Here is a 20463-nt window from a genome sequence, read left to right as displayed (position 1 = left end):
AAAATCAGGCATGGTTGGTTTCTAATCAATATCTCTAAGATATCTGAAATGACACACTACTTTTGGGTATATGCTGGATTTCTTCTTACCCCCACAGTGCTCAGGTGCACTTGGCATTTTGAATGTTACCCAGCTTCTCTAGGCCAGAAGCGTGCAATCCCCCATGTTACTTATGCAGGAAGGATGTTATTCAGTAGCTAAAATAGAATTATCCAGTTATGCCTATGGTTCCTGCTCTTGGAAGAGGAATGCACAGCATCAAAATGGATTTGGAAATGAGGAGCAGTTGATAATTTTATGCTAACACAGATGGAATAATATATATTCTGGTTAATGCCAACTTCAGGAAGGATTGATTTTTAAGCCCCGGATGTGACTATCTCTAGCTTTGTAATCCTCCCTAAAAGTGGGATATATTCTAGAACCTTCTGTATTTTTCTTATTTTTAGTGCTATAGCTAAGGCTTAAGATTTTCCTATCTGAAATATTTACTATATAAAGATCTCTAGCTAGTCAGGGGCCTGTTTTCCAATGAGACCTGATGCTATCATAAGTAAGCTAGAAGGAACACTGGGGACACAAACTACTCTTAAAAGAGCAGGCCCCACGCCCAGCAGTAGATGGCCAATAGAAAGTGAGCTCAGTAGCACCTTTGGAGGTTATTTGTCTTATAATGCTCTTCACACTTCTTCCCATTTTATTAATTTTTTTCTATCTATCTGTCTATCATCTATTCTCTCTTTTTCCCCTGCAGGTCCTATGCATGTGGATTGTGGCTTCCAGTTTAGTGTTTTTATGGGATTACTGAATTTGCACATGAGTGGGTTTCTGTTTCTTGTGCCTTTTTCTTTTTGTTTCTTTTGTCCAGTTCCAATGTGTTAGTTTTTGTTTTATCTTATTATATTTTATTTATTATTCTCCCTTAGAAGCCTGTTTGTTTTCTGAGAGACAGACAGAAAGGTGGTGGATCCTGATGGGACAGGAGGTAGGGAGGAGCTGGAAGGAGTACAGGGAGGGAAACATAGTCAAGGAATATTGTGTGAGAGGAAACAAACCATTTTCAATAAAAGGAAAAGAAAGACAAATGAAGCAGAGACTATGGGTGCCGCATCATAAGTTGTATGTTTCTGGTGTAATCCTAGTGCAACAGATGTATATTTTTTTATTGTTGTTACAATAAATATGTTGCAAAAAAAGCATAAAAGTATGTCCCAAGATGCAGACAAAACATACTTTCTACTGAAAAGTCTCTATATGCAACTATTCTCATTGGTTTAATTTTTTTCATTTTTAATTCTTGGATTCTATTTGGATATATTCTTCAGCTCTTTTCATTTGTCGCAGCTATAGTTACGTAGGGGGTGGGCCTGTACTCACTCAGATCTGTACTGGTGTGGATGTTGATACTGTCTATGAAAGTGAGATAGGAGCTGCTACATTCTGCTGCTTTATTTTTGAGACAGGGTCTCACTTACCAAGTTGGCCTTGAACTCAGAGAACTTCCTGCTGGGGTTAAAGGTGAATGCCACCACACCCAGCCTCTGAGTGTTTTACTGGCATAAAGGACATCCTATTAGAAACAAGTTCCTACCTACTGGAAAGATTGTATGCTTAGCTCTGAGGATGCTAAGTTCATGAATTAACTTTTGAGTTAAGCTTTAATTTTATTTGGGGATAAAACAAAAACAAATATTTTTTAACATTTCTGAGAAGTAAAGTTTATTGTTTACCCTTTAGAACTAAAATAGACTTTTTTTTGCATTGGCCTTTTTTATTTCTTTTTCAGTCGCCTAGGCCCACCTTCTTCCCCCTCTGCAGCTGACAAAGAAGAGAACCCTGCAGTGCTGGCAGAGAGCTGTTTCAGAGAACTGCTGGGCCGAGCAACTTTTGGGAATATGAATAATGCTGTTAGGCCAGTTTTTGCGTGAGTACTTGCTATTTTTCTAGTTATCCGTGAAGGTCGCAATGGGCATCCATTATGTGTTTGTTTGTTTCCTTTAAGTATGAATACCATGTACTACATCACTTTACCATGCATATCTCCTTATATCCCTTGAAATACTTATGTGGAGTGAGAAATTAGGCAGTGTCACCAGCATGTGATGCACATTGCTGCCCTCCCTTCTTCCCTCTCTATTTCTTTTTTTCTTCAAATTGAACCTAGCACCCTCCTGTAGAGCTAAATCTTACATTTTCTTTCTGCCTTTACTAGGAGCTTAAGATTCTGTTGACTTTTCTGAATAAACTCCTATTTTACTCAGAGTCTAATCAAGATAAGAATATTGAAGACCTCACTGATCCTTACATGGTGTCTTCCAGGCTCTTATGCAGTAAATTTCTCTGCATAATCAGTATCCTGCAGGCAGGCCTTCCAGGTCTTGTGCTCCTAATCCCATCATAGCATGATAGATCAGTGTACTCTGATATCCTGTATAATTACTGGGTGGTTTTGCTGATCTCTTCTTTGTTACAATTCAGCACCATCTCCTCTTCACCCTCTGGCTATAGTGAACATAGCGTATGCAGAATATTTTCCATGTAACGTCTAGAATTCTTACTGGGGGGGGGGGCAGGCATTTTTACCTCAAGTTTCAGAGTTAACCTTCAAATACAAGAATTATTAAGTAGCAAAACCATACTAAAAATCAAGAGTATCATCACCTCTTCAAAATAACTTGTGGTCTTCCCTCTTCCCTATCACAGTAGCCTTACAGAAATACTACTAAAAAGTAACCAAATTGTGTTAAATATAGTAAGGCAGATTATATTGACGTATGCCCAAAAATTTAGGCCAAAAAAAAAAATTTAGGCTAGTTAGATACAAGGCCAACTTTACCACATTAACTACTATACTTGAGTCGAAGAATTTAAACTAGGCTTTTGTCTTCCCCCCACCTTTTTAAATTACAATGTTTTTCATACTATATATTTTGATCATGTTTTTAACCTTCCCTCAACAACTCAGATCTTTCCTCTCTTCCTGTCCACCCAATTTTATCTTCCTTATCTTTCTTTTAAAACAAAGCAAAAAACTACCACAAAAATCAAAACAAGCAAAAGAATGAGACAAAAAAAAAAAAAAAAGAAAAAAAACCACCACCAACAAAACAAAGCAAAGTGAAACTAAAAGTCTACAAAAATACCATTATTTGTTTTGTGCTAGTCAGTCAAATATGCATTGGTTCTATCCTAGAGTGTGGTTTGACATTCCCAGTGAGACTCCATTGGAGAAAACTGCAGAGCATCTTTGTTAAGGATGGAGCCCTGTTTCTACATCCCCCACTCAGTGCTGGGACCTCATTTGGGTTCAACATTTATAGATCCTCTACATGCTGTTGCCACAATCTTTGAGTTCATATGTATATCAGTCCTGTCCATCTGGAAGACCTGGTTTCCCTGTGTCTGAAGACAATTCTTTTTTTTTTTTCTTTTTTTTAATTTTTAATATTTTTTATTACATATTTTCCTCAATTACATTTCCAATGCTATCCCAAAAGAACCCCATAGCACCCCATGGGTGTTTTGTTCCCAATTCTAAGAAGGGGCACAGTGTCCACACTTTGGTCTTCATTCTTCTTGAGTTTCATGCGTTTAGCAAATTGTATCTTATATCTTGGGTATCCTAAGTTTTGGGCTAATATCCACTTATCAGTGAATACATATTGTGTGAGTTCTTTTGTGATTGTGTTATTTCACTCAAGATGATGCCCTCCAGGTCCATCCATTTGCCTAGGAATTTCATAAATTCATTCTTTTTAATAGCTGAGTAGTACTCCATTGTGTAAATGTACCATAATTTCTGTATCCATTCCTCTGTTGAGGGGCATCTGGGTTCTTTCCAGCTTCTGGCTATTATAAATAGGGCTGCTATGAACATAGTGGAGCATGTGTCCTTCTTACCAGTTGGGACATCTTCTGGATATATGCCCAGAAGAGGTATTGCTGGATCCTCCGGTAGTACTATGTCCAATTTTCTGAGGAACCGCCAGACTGATTTCCAGAGTGGTTGTACAAGCTTGCAATCCCATGTTGAGTCATCCATCACTTCTAGCTCTAAACTCCTTTCTTCCTTCCCTTCTGCACAGACCCCTGAGACTTGAGGGGAATAGTTTGTTGAAGACATCTCATTTAGGAGTGAGTGCTCTAAAGTCTCTTGTTTTCTGAACATTTTCCAATTGTGGGTCTCTGTTCAATCCCATCTGCTGTAAGAAGTTGCTCTAATGTAGGTTGAGTGAGGTACTGATCTCTGAGTATAGCAGTATGCCACTGGCAATCATTTTATTGCTGTTCTTTTAGCAGGATAATAGTAGTAGGCTTTCCCCTAGACCCATGGCATTTCTAGTTTCAGGTTCTTGTCCACTTTAGGAGTATCAGGTATGGGTTCCAAACCAGAGAGTGGGTGTTAAATTGAGGCAAGAGGTTGTTGTTTATGCCTATAGTGTTTGTGCCTATATTACACCAGTGTATCTTCCACGTAACTCCCTCTTGCAGGCCTCAGGGTGTGTAGATAGGTGATGATGATGAGTACCTTTCTCCTCTGCTAATGCACAGAGTACCTTGAATACTAGTCAGTAGTAATGAAGCTTCTAGTTATATACCAGCTTGAATTCCCCATGTTTATTGACAAGTATGCGTTATCTTCATCAATAGGGTCTTGCCTTATGTTTTTATAAACTATTTAATTAGTTAACTAGATGCTAAAAATTGTCTACAAGTAAGCTACTACGTAATAGAATATATGAAGAATAACACCAGATAGATGAGGGACATGCACAATAATTATACATGATGAGAAAAAGGTCAAAAAGTGTCCGTCATATAAAATCAGAAAATTCATACCTAACAGAATTTGAAGTAGATTTCTTGAATTAGATGTGGCAAATATTAACAAAATTGCTTTGGTAGTGTTATTTGTAAAGTATATTTTGGTTCAACATTGAAACAGGCATTTTATTTCAATTGTTACTTGATCTATAAAAAAATAAAAGAGTGTCCAAGAATTTTAAACATCAAATTTTCAGTCAGCAGCGAGTACAGGACAGCTGGCATACTGGATGCAGTGAAGGAGTTAGTGTGAAACAAGAGGAGAAAGCCTAAGTTACACGGGGGAAATCTCAACATTTTATCTTTAAGTTTTTAGCTAGTTATTAATTGTCAATTAACAATTAATTATTAAGTCTTTAGGTAATTATTGGCAATTTTAGCTAAAAGTTGAGAAATGCCCAGAACTAGCCTTTGAAGTGTTATAAGCTAGCTTTGAAGCAGGGTCCCTATGTTAGTTGGTTATAGGAATGAAGTTCTGTACAAGGTTTTAGGCCTGTGAGTCATGGCCACCAGGGCTTGTTTAAGTGGACACTTAAAACTAAGTGTACTGTGTAATCATCCTTATTTTTTCGATTGCTTAGGTTGGTTTTCACCAGGTCCTTGTGGAGCCCTGCGTTTCTTTCCTTTTCATCAGCTGACACCTCAGTCACTGACTCTTACAAATCTTGAAGATGGTTCTCAGAGTTTAGTGTTGCTTGTGTATACATGGAATGATTGTTGTAGCTTAGGCTCTCAAACTAAACTCCTAAAACTAGTATCTACTTAATTGTCTTTGACTTCATTCACTGAAGCCCTTCCAGGGATATCAATGAAATATGGCATAACAAGTTATAATAAGACTAGGCACAAACTTTCATATCAAGGCTAAATAAGGCAAACCAGTAGGAGGGAAAGGGCCCCAAGAGCAGGCAAAAGAGTCAGAGACAGCCCCACTACTACTACTAGGTATCCCACAAGAACACTAAGCTATACAACCATAATGTATATGCAGAGAACTTACTTAGACCCATATTGGCTTCCTGATTGTCCATTCAGTCTCTGATCCCTTCTGAGCCATGGTTAGTAGATCCTGTGAGCCAGTCCTTCTTCCTCCTTTTCTGAGGGGATCCCCCAAGCTCCACCTAGTATTTGGCTATAGTTCTCTACAGCTGCTGGATGAAGCCTCTCTGATAACAGTTGGGCTAGGCTCTGGTTTATAAGTATAGTGGAATATCACTAGGAATCATTTCATTGGCTCTTTCTTTTTTTTGTTCTTTTCTTTCTTTTTTTTTTTTTTTTTTTTTTTTTTTATCCAGTCACGTTTGGTTCTATCTTAGGTCTCTGGGATATCCAGCCTCTGGTTCCTGGACCTACAGGGAGTGTCATGCATGGGCTCCCTCTTCTGGCATGGGTCTCAATATGAACTAGTTATTGGTTGGCCACTACCACAAGTTCTGTGCCATCATTACCCCAGCACATCTTTCAGTCAGGACAAATTGCAGGTTGAAGATTTTGTGGCTAAGTTGATTTCCTAGTCCAACCATAGGAAGCTTTGACAAATGTCCAGTTCAGACTTTGTATCCCACAGTATTAGCAGTCTTTTTTTTTTTGGTTTTTCGAGACAGAGTTTCTCTGTGTATCCCTGGCTGTCCTGGAACTCACTCTGTAGACCAGGCTGGGCTCGAACTCAGAAATCGGCCTGCCTCTGCCTCCCAAGTGCTGGGATTAAAGGCGTGCGCCACCACTGCCCGGTTTATTAGCAGTCTTTGATAGGGTCACCCACGTAGATTTCAGGGTATTTCTATTGCACTAGGTTTCCATATCACCCCTGACCTTTTCCCCAATTCCAGTTATCTCTCCAAGTCCTCTCTTCCACCCTTCCCTACCCCTCCTCTTATGCCCCTCCTGTTCCCATCCCTACCTTCCTGCAGTCCGCCTGTGAAGTCTATTCTATTTCCCCTTCCCAGGGAGAACTTTGTGTCCCCCCTTGAGCCCTCCTTGTTGCCTAGTCCTTCTGGGTCTGGATGATACAGTTACTGTCCACTTACATGTGAGTACCTAGCATGTTTGCCTTCAGAATCTGGGTTACCTCACTCAGGACGATGCTTTCTAGTTCTATCTAACCTCTCACTGTACTTACTAGCCTGAATCGTAGGTGTATGGTTGACATTTCTGGAAAGACATGCTTCTTATAGCTCCCTGAATTCAGAGCCCAGACTAAGACTAGGGGAGTTTTGACAGTCTATTTCTACAGAAGATACCCCTGTTTTTTGTTTAGGTTTGTTTTTAAATTTCTTGTACATTTGCTTGTCCGTCTGGGGAATCGTGTCTTCTAGGCTTGTGAGTAGTGCTGCGAGCTCTGTAGTCTGATGGGACAGCCTGGCCTTCACAAGTGCTTCCTCAGCTTCTCTGTAACTTACACATCTGACACTCTTGACACCACTAGTGCTGGGCATGAGATGGAAGGACATGTATCTGCATCCTTTGGATAGGCTAGTATTTGTTATTATGGTATGGCCAAGGGAGGCAGTTAGAAATGTATGCCATAGTTCTGAAACTATGAGAACCCTGCTTGTTTCTTTGTTTTTCGAGAGAGTATTTTTCTATGTAGCCCTGGCTGTCCTGGAAATCTCTCTGTACTGTTGACCAGGCTGGTCTCAAGCTTAGAGATCCACCTGTGTCTGTCTCCTTAGTGCAAGGATTAAACATGTGTGTCACCATGTCTGGCTTTTGTTGAAGGTTTTAAAGTAAGATGTGCTTAAAACTGAGTTCTTAATTTTTAATTGTTATTTACAGGCATTTAGATCATCACAAGCTGTGGGATCCTAATGAGTTTGCAGTTCACTGCTTTAAGATTATAATGTATTCTATTCAGGTAAGGTTTAATCAGCTCTTTGTTTATTCAATGAGTACTTATCATTCTGATGGATGAGGGTATCATCAAATAAATGGACAACTAACATGCAGAGCATTGTTTTTGTTTTGTTGGGTTTTTTTTGGTTTTTTTGTTTGTTTTGTTTTGTTTTGTTTTGTTTTGTTTTGTTTTGTTTTGTTTGAGACAATCTCACTCTAGCTCTGCTTGTCTCAGAACTTGCTCTGTAAACCATGCTGGCCTTGAACTCAAAGAGAGCCGCCTGCCTCTGCCTCTTGAGTGCTGGCAATAAATACTATCACACCTAGCACAGGCATGTGTTTATTTGTATATTTTTTTCTCATTTACTTTTTGTTTTTTTATTACCAAGACAAAAATATCTAATAAAAGGATTAGATAATGTTATTGGGCCACTTTTAATTGTGCCATTATTTAAGTCATGTATTTTGAGTCCCTGTTATGCAGGTGAATTGGAATTTGTTCTAACTTCTAGTCTTTATAGAATCGTCTGTGTTTTGTTTTCTCCAAAGGATCACTTTGGGGCTTTTTTTTTCTCCTCAGAATCTGAACAGACTTGATTAGCTCTTAATTGAGATGGGATTTCATGTCTTCAATTTTGGATTTTTCACTCTGCATTCTTTTTAATATATTATACTATTTTAAGCAAATCCCTTGTAAGTAAAACGAATATGGGTCCTAGTTTGCCTAGGACAGGCTTATTGTATATATTTACTAAGAATGTCTTCATCCTCAGTTACAGAAGTGCCCTCATCAGACAGTCAGCTAACTAGCTACAGCAGGCAGGCTTCCAGGAGGTTCATGAGTAGCGTTCGGTTTCCCAGGCAGGAAGATGGTAATAGTGGTGTGTGTGTGTGTGTGTGTGTGTGTGTGTGTGTGTGTGTGTGCGTGCACCCTCGTAGTTCTACATAAACCAAAGTAAACATTGACTGGCTTCTTACGTGAGGTTGTTAACAAAGTGCCAGTGTCAAGACAGAATGTCAGAAAGCTCTAGAGATACCAATGACATTAATACCAATGGAAAGAACTTTGTGCTTTTGAGCAATAGTTTCTTTTTAATTTTTTATACTGCATGAATGTTCTGTCTGCACATACACTTACATGCCAGAAGATGGCATAAGAACCCATTCTAGGTGATCTTGAGCCACAGTGTTTGCTGGGAATTGAGCAGAAACTCTGGAAGAACAGCCAGTTTTCTTACCCACTGTGTCAACTCACCAGCCCCTTCTTTTTCATTTTTCTTTATAATTTTATTATCCTGGTTGAGTATTTTTATGCAATATTACATACATTAATCAGTTTTACCATACTAATTTCCTTTGCCTCTCTAGTTAGGCCTCTTACTTCACCTAGACAGTTAGCTTCATTTTCTTCTCTTCTCTATGTATATAATTTTACATATATGATGTATATATGCACATATACAATCTAGGACTCACACTTGACTTAATTCACTTAATTTAACATCCAGTTCCAGACTCTATTTTCCTTTAAACAATGTAACCTCATTCTTAATGGCTGGAAAAAAATTCTATTGTATACGTATACCACATTCTTAATATGCAGTCATCCACTGCAAATATGAGAAAGGAAAGCCGCTTGGGAACAGGTCTGTGGGTCTGTTGAAAGGAGGCAGAGACTGAGATTTGGGGATAGTGTCACTTTGTTCTCTTTGTTCTAGCATCGTGCACAGTAGTGGACTCACTCATGAGCAGGTAACACGGATAGGTTTCGAGGGCAGGAGGCAGAGCTCTGTTGGCAAAGTACTTGCTGTAAATGTGAAGACCTGAGTTTGAGCCATCGAACCTGTAAAAAGTCAAGCATGGTAGCACAAGTTTATGGTCGTGGCACAGGAGAGGTCTACTCAGATGAATTACCAAGGACAGTGTGACTGTCTCAAAAAAGACAGGGTGGATGGTATACCTAAAAAGGTATACCTGAGATTTATTTATGGCCTTCATGTGTACTCACAGCACACAGTAAAGGTTTGGGGGAAAAAAGAAACATGGTCTCCATTTAAAAGAGTTCAATCAGGAATGGAGATACACATTTTTAATTATATGGGAGGCAGAAGTAGTTGGATCTCTGAATTTGGTGCCAGCCTGGTCTATGTAGCAAATTTTAGACCAGCTAGGACTATGAATGAAAACCCTGTGAAATGAATGGAAGGAAGGAAGGGAGGAAGGGAGGGAGGGAGGGAGGAAGGAAAGGAAGGAAGGAAGGAAGGAAGGAAGGAAGGAGAAAAGCAAAAGAATTAAACTGGAGTTAAATGTTTTTCTAGCTATATTACTTGCTTTATTTGTGTGTGCATTTGTTTTATGTCCTAATATTTTTTTTACTGTTACTTATCAAAGTCATTTGTGAGTCCTCTGCTCTGCGTTTTGTCAGTTACACACTGATAGATAGTATTTTCTATCTATCACTGACTTGTGGTTATATAGACTTTGACTAGAGAATGTTAAGGTGGCCATAATAGAGTTTATCTATTGGTGATAGATAGCTTTCATAATTGATTTTCACTTTTTGTCCAAATGATAGGAGTATATTAGGTATTGTTCATGAAATTCTCTAAACATATAAAGAGATTAAAATTTAGCTATAGTTTTAGTCATCTTTGCTCTTAATATATTTATGTGTATGTGAGTGTTGAATGTGCACATATGTGTACTATGACATGCATGTAGAAGTCAGGAAAATACAAGACTCAGTTCTTCTACTTGTCAAGGTAGGTTCTCTCTCTCTCCTTTCCTCCCCTCTCTTGTTTTTAAAATTATTTTTATTTTATTGATGTGAGTGTTTTGCATGCATGTATGTACACCACATGCATGCTCAATGTCTACAGAATCCAGAGGTAGGTATCAGATCCTTTGGAACTAGAGTTAAAATCAGTTGTTAACTGCCTTGTGTGTGTTGGGAACTAAAGCCTGAGTCCTCCAAAACAGTGAGTAATCTTAATACCTGAATCATCTCTTCCCCCCGCCCCCAAGTTAAATACAGCATTTGGTAATTTCCTGTTTTTATTCAGGATATCACTAGTTTGCAGTATCACTGTTTATTCTTTAAAGAAATTTTTTTTTTTTTTTTTTTTTGGCAGTCACATGTTGTAAATTCCAGTCACTTATAAGGAGTGGTGAAGGACCACATCATGCCTTTTCATTCTTATGGATATACCATATGCTGTTTCCTTCCTTTAGGCTCAGTATTCTCACCATGTGATCCAAGAGATTCTAGGACACCTTGATGCTCGTAGGAAGGATTCTCCACGGGTTCGAGCAGGTATCATTCAGGTTCTTTTAGAGGCTGTCGCCATTGCTGCTAAAGGTTCTATAGGTGAGTGACAATAAAACACAAAAAGTAATAATAGTCTCCCCAGTATTTGTATAGGAAATACCCTTTAAGATCACTCCACAAGCCCGGCGTGGTGGCGCACGCCTTTAATCCCAGCACTTGGGAGGCAGAGGCAGGCAGATTTCTGAGTTCGAGCCCAGCCTGGTCTACAGAGTGAGTTCCAGGACAGCCAGGGCTATACAGAGAAACCCTGTCTCGAAAAACAAAACAAAAACAAATCAAACAAAAACAAACAAACAAAAAGATCGCTCCACATATTTTCACATGGCCTATAATTTGAGTGTACATGTATGTGATTAGTCTTTCCTTCTGTTTTCCCCACATTCTTTTCCTTCTATTTCTAATTCTAAAGCCTTTATTAAGGCTTCAGGATATGATTTGTGTACTGAACATTGTGTAAATATAGACTTACAAAGCGATGCAAGTCAACCATTTCTGTCTCTCTGCCTCTCACTCTTTCTTAAAGTTCTCAAGTATTCAGCCCAGGGCCTTGCACATCCTAGATAAGTGTTCTACTACTGAAATACATCCAAGCTCCTTTTAGTTTTCATTTTGAAATGACATCTTAGTAGACATTCCAGGCTAGCCTCGACTCACTGTGATGACCACGTGGGCCTTAAGCTTGAAACCTTCCTACCTTAGCTTCCTGAGTAGTTTGGGATTTTAGGCATGCACTGCCAAGCCTAATTCAGGTTCAAAGTTCCTAGTCCAAAATCTGAAATGCTTCAGTGTTGAAACCCATGAGTGCTGACATGAAAGTGGGCCACAGTTGTTGTAGTCCCAGCATTGCAACCTCACAGTATCGCCATGCTGAGGAGTATAGTAAACACTGATGAATTTGGTTTGCATATGAAGCCTGTCTCTAAACTATGCACATGTAGCTGTTACTAATACTCAGAAACATATATATGAAGGCCTTCTTCCATGTGTAGTTTACGTAGATAATTCTAATTCTGTACTATAAAGAGACTTTGATCACATATAGCCTGAGATAACCAGGGATCAGAAAACTGGAAGGATGTGGATTAGCAAAAGCAGAATATTTTGTGGTCCAGTTTGCTGGAATGTGAAATTACAGTGCAAGCAAGTCATTCCACAGTTCAGGAGACCTTTAAAGACTAGAGGCGTGCTGCAAAGGGTAGGACTGGCTAAAGAGAAGTGCTGTCACTGTTTTAGGTGGGAGGACAAGAGCTCGACCTTGCTCAGCATGCCTGGGAAGCTGACCCTGTGTGGGGTAGCCTAGACAACGAGCTTGATGTATAATGCATCTATGACTAGGGAAATAAGGGACTGTGATAAGGTACGAAAGTTAGAGGGAGAGTATAGCTATAGTTTGATTGCTCAAAAGTGAAGTGGAAGCCTTGTCTATTGGATATTCTAATATTCCTTCAATGCTAAATAAGAGTGAACATTTTGGGATATGGACTTTTCATTATTTGTCTTGTAGTTTAGCTCATAAAGGTAAAGATAATGGAGTCTACTGGTGTACACTGTTAATCACCCAGCACTTGGGAGACAGAACAGGCTGATTTTTGTAAATTCAAGGCTAGCCTATTCCACACAGAGTTCCCAGTGAGGCCTTGCCTCAAATGAGAGAGAGAGAGAGAGAGAGAGAGAAGGAGAGGAGGAGGAGGAGGAGAGAGAGGGGGGAAAGAGGGAGAGGAAGAGGAGAGAGAGAGAAGAAGAAAGAGGAGGAGGAGGGAGGGAGGGAGAGAGAAAGAGAGAGAGAAAAAAAAGGGAGGGAGGGAGGGGGAAAGGAGAAAATAGATGAAGGGAAAGAATTAGTTGGCAGATTAGTTTAGCATATGAAATGGAACACGGGTGATATATTGATCATCATCATGTTTACTGATGCCCACCCACTGTGTGTTAGGTGTAGTGAGCTAAGATCTTTGTATGGGGGGACAGTATTTAACAGTGGCTTCATTTCTGGAGAAGTTTATAATTGTGTGTGGGTAATAGGTATGGAACCTTAATTAACAGATAATATGATTGAGAAAAAAGCAGAGAAAATCAGTTCACTAGAACTTGGCAGACTGAAGAGTTTCTGATAATTGGAAATTCTTCAGTTTTTAATCTCAGGAGAAATAAAAAATTTCTCTGACAATGAACTACGTAGCTTTATGGATTCAGTCCTCAGTCAAATTACATATCATTTTAGTAAACATTCTTTTGTACAGACAAGGTTAGATCAGTAGAAAGATTTGGATAGTCCTTTGTGTATATGAATTTGTGTAGGTACATGCATGTATTTGTAAAGAGCAACTAGTTCCTCATATTTGCCAAGAACATGTTTGTAGTGTGATGGTGGGACTTTGTTGTTTAGTTAGACAACCTCAGAAAAATGATCATGACAGCTCATAAATTATTAGTACTATTGACAGAAAAAGAAGTAACTGTAAAGTCTGCTGAGCAGTGTGAGAGTCACTCTCAGGTATAGAGACTCACAGATGATCTGTCACAGGGCCGACAGTGCTGGAAGTCTTCAACACCCTGTTGAAGCACCTGCGGCTCAGTGTGGAACTGGAAGCCAACGATTCCCAGAAGGGGTCTGTAGGCAGTGTCACCGTAAGCTCCAAGGACAACGATGAGAAGATTGTGCAGAATGCTGTCATCCAGACAATAGGTTTGTGTTTCAGTTCTCAAGTCACTGCATGAGAGCCACTGCATGCCGATGCCGGTGTTCTCACAGAGGCTGCCTGGCTTGTGCTGTGCATTTGTCAGAGTGCATTTGTCATGGTGTGGACCTCTAAACAAAGCATAAGAATGCTATCCTCTACCCATTTGTGCCTGCTGTTGACACTTTAGGCCAGTTCTTCCGTTTTAACTTCCTCGTCTCGTTTATGTAGACATGTGTGCATGAATGTTTATGAATATGTATCTATAAGAAAAACATGTATACACATTTATTTTTTAAAAATAAATTTACTAGGTATAATAAGTTATATAAATCATGGTCTTTTTCTCCCAAATTATTTTATTTTAATTGAAAAGGATTTCTATACAGTATATTCTGATCATGGTTTCCCCTCCTTTATCTCCTTTCAGCTCTTTCCCACCTCCTTGCCCTCCACCAAACCCCATGTTCTTTCTCTTTAGAAAGAAAACATGAAAACAAACTAAAATCTAAAATTTTAAAAATGAAAAATAAAGAATGAACCCAAATAAGACACTCACATAAACACCCAAACAAAACCCATAAAAATGCAAAATCTAAAATTACAATATACAGACAAGACCAATAAGACAAAAACAAACAAAAAACACAAAGCAATAAGTTACAAAACGTTAATAAAAATACAACTGAGTTTGTGTTAGCTATCTACTGTGGGCCATTTGGTCTGCCCTTAAGTATGGATAATATACTCAGTGAGATCCCATTGAAGAAAACTAACTTTTCCTTTACTACTAAATTCTTAAGTATGTTTTTCCACAAAGAAAGGTTTTGTTGTTGTTGTTGTTGTTGTCTTTTTTTCTTAATGTAACCAAAGTTTTCAAAATTGGTAAACATCACTATTATTTGTGAGTGCTTACCTTTTTTATTCTCATTTCTCTGAGAAGAGACTAAATGATCTAGGCTGAGAAGGATACTGTGAAATTCTGATTTTTAGGTGTTGTCTGGAGTAATCTACAGATGAGTATTACCCTGCATGTGGAGCGATGCTAAAGTCATTAGGTACTACTCAGTATATAGTGTTTGGGCAATTGAGGTTTTCTGGTATTTACCAGATTTAACAGCACAGGAATTTAGGTTCACAATCTGCAGATCTGCTAAAAACTACTAACAAGTTTATCTAAATATTTACATTATATTTGGTGTTAGATAGAAGAAATTATAATTTATTTAGCATTATATGTAGCTTGAACATAGTCATTGTTTTAATCTACTTAGCTCTGTTTAAAAATTTCAACTCTGTGGGCTGAGGAGATGTTCTGGAGAGACAGCACAGGGGTTAGGAACACTGTTCTTCCAGAGGACCTAGGCTTGATTCCCAGCACTCACATGAAGGAAGGCTAACTACACGTGTAACTTCCTCCTGTGACCTCCCTCGATTCCAAGCATGCAAGTGGTACCTAGACATTTGTGTAAACAAAATGCCTATGTACACAAAATACAATAAAATAATTTTTAAAATAATTTTGGGTTACGTGGGGAAATTGCCACTTTTTAATTTGTTAAATTTGTCTTTTTTTATAGGATTTTTTGGAAGTAACTTACCAGACTATCAGAGGTCAGAGATCATGATGTTCATCATGGGGAAAGTGCCTGTTTTTGGAACATCCACTCATACTTTGGATATCAGTCAACTAGGGTAAGTTCTCAGACTGCAAATGAACTCAGTGTTAGATTTCATTTTCTTTTAACTCAAGAAATTGTTAGTGTTTTGAAATTTTGGTAATAAAAAGCAACAACAGTGTTTTCTTTGGTAGTAGATCATTAAGCTATTAAAGCAATGGTTAACATACTTTTGGGATCATTTTAAACGTAAATTCTTGGGATTTTTTTTCTTTTTTATTGAAGAAATGGAAGATTATTTGGCCTGTGCATTGTGTGTCTGCACATATGCATGATAAAACTGAAAGTTTTCTGAAATCTTAAAACATTGAGAGTGAATCAAGAATACTGACTTAGGATGCTAATGATCCCTCTTTATAGATTTGATTTGGTAATATACTTAAACCTTAGTTAATATGTTAAAATGACCTCATTATGACTTATAAGTGTACATAATTATTCAGTTGTCATAAAAAATTCTTAAAACTTTTAAGGTGATGGAAATCCACATGTACAGCACACTGTAGCCCATCGGTTCACATAGTCAATAAAGTGCTAAAAACAAGCACTGTCAGCTGGAGAAGGTGGGATAGGACCCTAAGTATGGTAGGGGAACATATTTCTTTAACAAGTAGCCAGGAGTGACAGCTACTTGTTAAATGGAAAGAATAAATGGGAAAGGGGTATTAGTGACACAAAGAGTAAAAACCCACCAAAGAGTATTCTGTGCTTACAAAAGTACTATAGTTCTATCTTTTGATGGGGAAGAGTATAAGTATCTGTGCAATGTGCAGTGTTCAAATAGATCAAAGTGGCATTTCCATCTCCATTCTTAATAACCATAACTGTTGTGTTCATGTTGGACAGTTGGCATATCTGTACATTCCTGGGTCACTTTTCTTATATATTACTTGGAGGATTTAATCTTCATATCGGCACATCAGTTTTTGTTCTTGAAGACACAATTCAATAATTTGAATTTTTTTGTTTAAATTATATAGATAGACATATATATATTTGTGTGTGTGTGTATGTGTTTGTGTGTGTCTGTATATATAAATATATATACTTAATTTATATGAACTTTATTTTAGTGTATAAAGTGAGTCATGGCATAAACAATTGAAGAAATAAATAAGTTCTATTTAGCCAATGAGAACAAAGTTTTAAAATTAAAGTATTTTAAGTAGATGAAGTTATAAATATAAATTATTAGTAGTAACACCAATACTTTGTATGTTTTAGGGATTTGGGAACCAGGAGGATTCAGATAATGCTGCTGAGATCTTTGCTCATGGTAAGAAATTGAACAGTTGTGCGGGGCACATCCCTTTAATTACTGACAAAAGTGGCATCACTGCCAGCTTCCTTCTTCCGTCCTCAGTGAGAATCTGGCTGGTTATTTCTGCATCTGTGCACTTGAGAACCTCTCCCTTCATCTTCTATTCTGCCGGACTTCTCACTAGGCGATGCTCTTCTGTCCTGGCATTTTGTTTGATCTTCATTATGATCAAGTTTACAGTAGTCAGAGACTACTACTGTACTGGAACATTTTGTAGATAAAGATAAGTACTATGCTCAAAGGGGTTAGGCAGACAGAGTTGAAAAAGTCCAAGGTCAATGACTTCAAGACTAGAATTCAGACATGACAATCTGTAGTGGCTTCTATAAACTGACCAGATAATGGTTGGTTGCTGACATTTGTTGTTTTAATGTTTTTAGTGGCAATACATAACAGAAAATGGAATAACAGAGGTCCTCCAGTACTGTATAATAAATATGCTCACTTTTTCCTTTCTTAATTTTTAATTAAAATGTAGGTACTTAATTTTTCCCCTCCCTCCAACCCTTTCTTCCCGAATCCTTGCCTTCAAATTAATGGTCTTTGATTCTTTATTATCATTACATATAGCAAATGAATTAACAAATGAAGCTTGCTGAGTCCATTTATTGCTGATATGTATATGTTTTAGAGTTGACAATATAGGAAGCTTGTCTCTGGGGAAGATTAATTCTTCCTTTCAGCAGTCTCTAATTCCCTGTAGCTCCTCATCTAGTGGCTGTGGCCTTGTGAGATTCCCTCCATCCATGTTGGCATATCAGCTGCTGTTGACTGGCATGTCAGATCCTATTTAAGATACACTGTTTTCATTTACCTCCTGTCAAGGACAAAGCAGGGACTGGTTTTTCCAACCAGTGTGTTTGAAATTCATTTCAGAGACCTTTCCTATGCATCCTTTCATACTCTGTGTTTCATGTTTGGGCACAGGAGATGTTCTGTGCTTTCAGTCTGAATTCCCTTCCTGGTGTGTGTTATAGAGGGCGTTGGATCTAGTTGAAGTGATGCTTATCAGTCCTTTCCCATATGGTTTTATTTGTTGTGTCTTTGTATTCTGATGACATAAATATTGTTGCTTTGGTTTCCATAGAAAATTTTCTTCATAGAAAACAAATTTTGCAAATATTAAAATACCACCATGCTTCTCATCCTAATTATACCAGTCAGCTTTGTGAATTCTTCTGTGGCATAGTTTTTAAATGTTTAATAGCACTTAAGTATAGTCTCCTTCAATGTTTAAAATTAAAGGAAGGCTAAATATTATCCCAAGTATTAAGTTGAGTAACAAACACAATTTTCCAAACTGAAAATATTTCCTATTCCCCAGTAGTTTCATTGAAAATAACAGTTTGCAGGGTCAGCCTTTGCAGTTTTCCACCTGTACTCTCTGTAAATGTGTTGCCCCTACCTGTCTCCCTGGCTTCCTCTGTGTAAGGGTGTATCAGCCTGCTTGACAGACAGCAGCCAGGACAGAGTTGACAGGCATGTAATGTAGTACTTACAGTTGAGCCTGCACATGGGACCACAAACCACATATGAGATGTGCATCTTAAACTTGCTTCAAATTACTGATCCTGACATACTAACATCTTGACTGCCCGACAGGGTTCCTTCATATATTTCTTTAGGCTTGTGCCTATAGTTTCTGTTTCCCAAACAGAATTTTGTGATTAAAAAGAGAATGTGATAATTTTGCCTAAAGACTCACGAGAACATCTTTGTTTGTTAATTTCCCCCTTGTAATCAGGTGACTTCTGGATACAAAGCCAAGACAATTGTTACTGCACTGCCTGGGTCATTTCTGGATCCTCTATTGTCGCCATCCCTCATGGAAGACTATGAGCTGAGGCAGTTAGTCTTGGAAGTAATGCACAACCTAATGGATCGCCATGACAACAGAGCAAAGCTCCGCGGTATCAGGTGACTCACCAGACTGGGCTTCTGGGCTTCAGGAGAGCTTTTAGTTTTCTCAATCAGTGTGTTGAAATCTGTGTGTTGGGGGGGGGGGGTATATTTAGTTGGTGTCAAAATGACTTATTAATTTGATGACTGCACATGGATTAAAAACTGGTTTTTTTTTTTGTTTTTTTTTTACTTTTGCTTTAAGCCGACAAATGGCACTATGAAGGAAGATAATATAACTCCTGGTTAACCATGATCATCTAGTAATATCATTTCATATAAACATTTAAAATGTTTGTAGCTGTGTCACCATTCAAACTTCTTAGTTCAAATATAGTTCTTCACGAAATACAGGGTATCAGAGCCAATGTGCTGTTCATTAAAAATGATTGATTATATTGTTTGTAGGATAATACCAGATGTGGCTGACTTGAAGATAAAAAGAGAGAAAATTTGTCGACAAGATACCAGCTTCATGAAAAAGGTGAGGCCACTGTGTGAAGTGTAACTGAGCACTCTAGATTATCAGGCGGGTGTGGACTAATCTGCAGCCTTAACTGAAGCTATAGCATGGAGAAGCCCTTTCCCGGCCAGCCCCAGCCTCCCACTCCCACCACACTCCCTCACCTGTCAAAAGTGCATGTGCTAATTTAGGAAAAAATGACTTGTTAGTATGAAATGCAAGTATATGCGCATGGCTATTTTATTTATTTTAAAGCGATCCACAGTTTAACAGAAGCATCTCTTGTATCCCATTTTCTAAGTCCGTACTCTTTCTTAGAGGGAATCTTAGAGCGATATTACTATTTTTGCCAGTTTTTGTATATTGAATGAAAAGAGTCATAAATTATATGTTCTTTTATATTTAATTTTTTCAATTTAGTTGTGTTTTGATGAAATACATCTTAAGTGTTTTGGTGACACCATACATATTATATTATATGTGGTGTAAGATGATCCAAATTATGCATTTGTTGGCTGATATTTGGGTTTGTTCCTCTTAGGATACCACTAGTAATTCTGCTGCAACTATGCTTGCCCCTGCATTATGCTGTACAGTTCCGTTTCTCCATGGCATCCCATATTGGGGATTCCTGAGTAATAGTTTTAAATGATGCAGAGGCACTAGAGAACACCAATTTGCTTTGTGCAGTCATTGCTGTTATGTGTACTACACTGTTAACATACAAAATTACCTTTTCTGTATCTTTCAGAATGGGCAACAGCTATACAGACACATATATCTGGGCTGCAAAGAGGAGGACAATGTTCAGAAAAACTATGAGCTGCTTTATACATCTCTGGCGCTGATAACTATTGAGCTCGCCAATGAAGAGGTGGTTATTGACCTCATTCGATTGGCCATTGCTTTACAGGTATGCTTTATAACATTCCACTGAAGAAAAATTCTTTTTAGTGAAATAAATATCACTTATAGAAAAGTATGATTATTTAAGAACCTGATTTTTGATTAGCAAGGTTTTTGGTTATAGATTCAATTACAGTGAATATAAGCTGTGTACTAAAGTCATTTAAAACCTTTCAGCACTTGATGAAAAAGTCTTTGTACTTAACTTCCAGTCTACTGGAAAGGATAGTTTTTAATAATTGCTATGTATTTGTAAATTTTTAATTATCTCTTTATTTACTTTATGTGTATGAGTGTTCTATCTGCATGTACACCCTCATGTCAGAAGAGGACATCAGATTCCATTACAGATGGTTGTGAGCCACCGTGTGTTTGCTGAGAATTGAACTCCGGACCTCTGGAAGAGCAGCCAGTGCTCTTAACCATTGAACTATCTCTCCAGCCCACCAAGTGGCGTTGTTTAGTTGGATTTGAGTCTTACATAATAAAGGGGCAGCATGTAGTGCATTTGCACACCCACCATGTGTTAATGTCAG

General features: G+C 38.1%; 1 protein-coding gene across 3 annotated transcripts in view; it reads left to right on the top strand.

Moving 5' to 3' along the window:
* The window catches only part of Efr3a (EFR3 homolog A), an 86228-nt gene that overhangs the window by 47379 nt on the left and 18386 nt on the right, over window positions 1–20463 (top strand). For all 3 annotated transcript variants that reach the window (XM_021182859.3, XM_085831344.1, XM_085831345.1), the window contains exons 7-15: window positions 1787–1924; window positions 7600–7678; window positions 10888–11023; window positions 13506–13667; window positions 15240–15354; window positions 16563–16614; window positions 18404–18576; window positions 18967–19042; window positions 19773–19934. In XM_021182859.3, coding sequence (XP_021038518.1) covers window positions 1787–1924; window positions 7600–7678; window positions 10888–11023; window positions 13506–13667; window positions 15240–15354; window positions 16563–16614; window positions 18404–18576; window positions 18967–19042; window positions 19773–19934 — 1093 coding nt within the window. The remainder of the gene's footprint in view (window positions 1–1786; window positions 1925–7599; window positions 7679–10887; window positions 11024–13505; window positions 13668–15239; window positions 15355–16562; window positions 16615–18403; window positions 18577–18966; window positions 19043–19772; window positions 19935–20463) is intronic.

This window comes from Mus caroli, unplaced genomic scaffold, assembly GCF_978045245.1.
Source record: "Mus caroli unplaced genomic scaffold, Mus_caroli_1 scaffold_16, whole genome shotgun sequence".
Classification (NCBI taxonomy): Eukaryota; Metazoa; Chordata; class Mammalia; order Rodentia; family Muridae; genus Mus; species Mus caroli.
The sequence above is the reverse complement of the archived record's forward strand: the minus strand, read 5'-3'. Positions and strand labels throughout refer to the sequence as shown.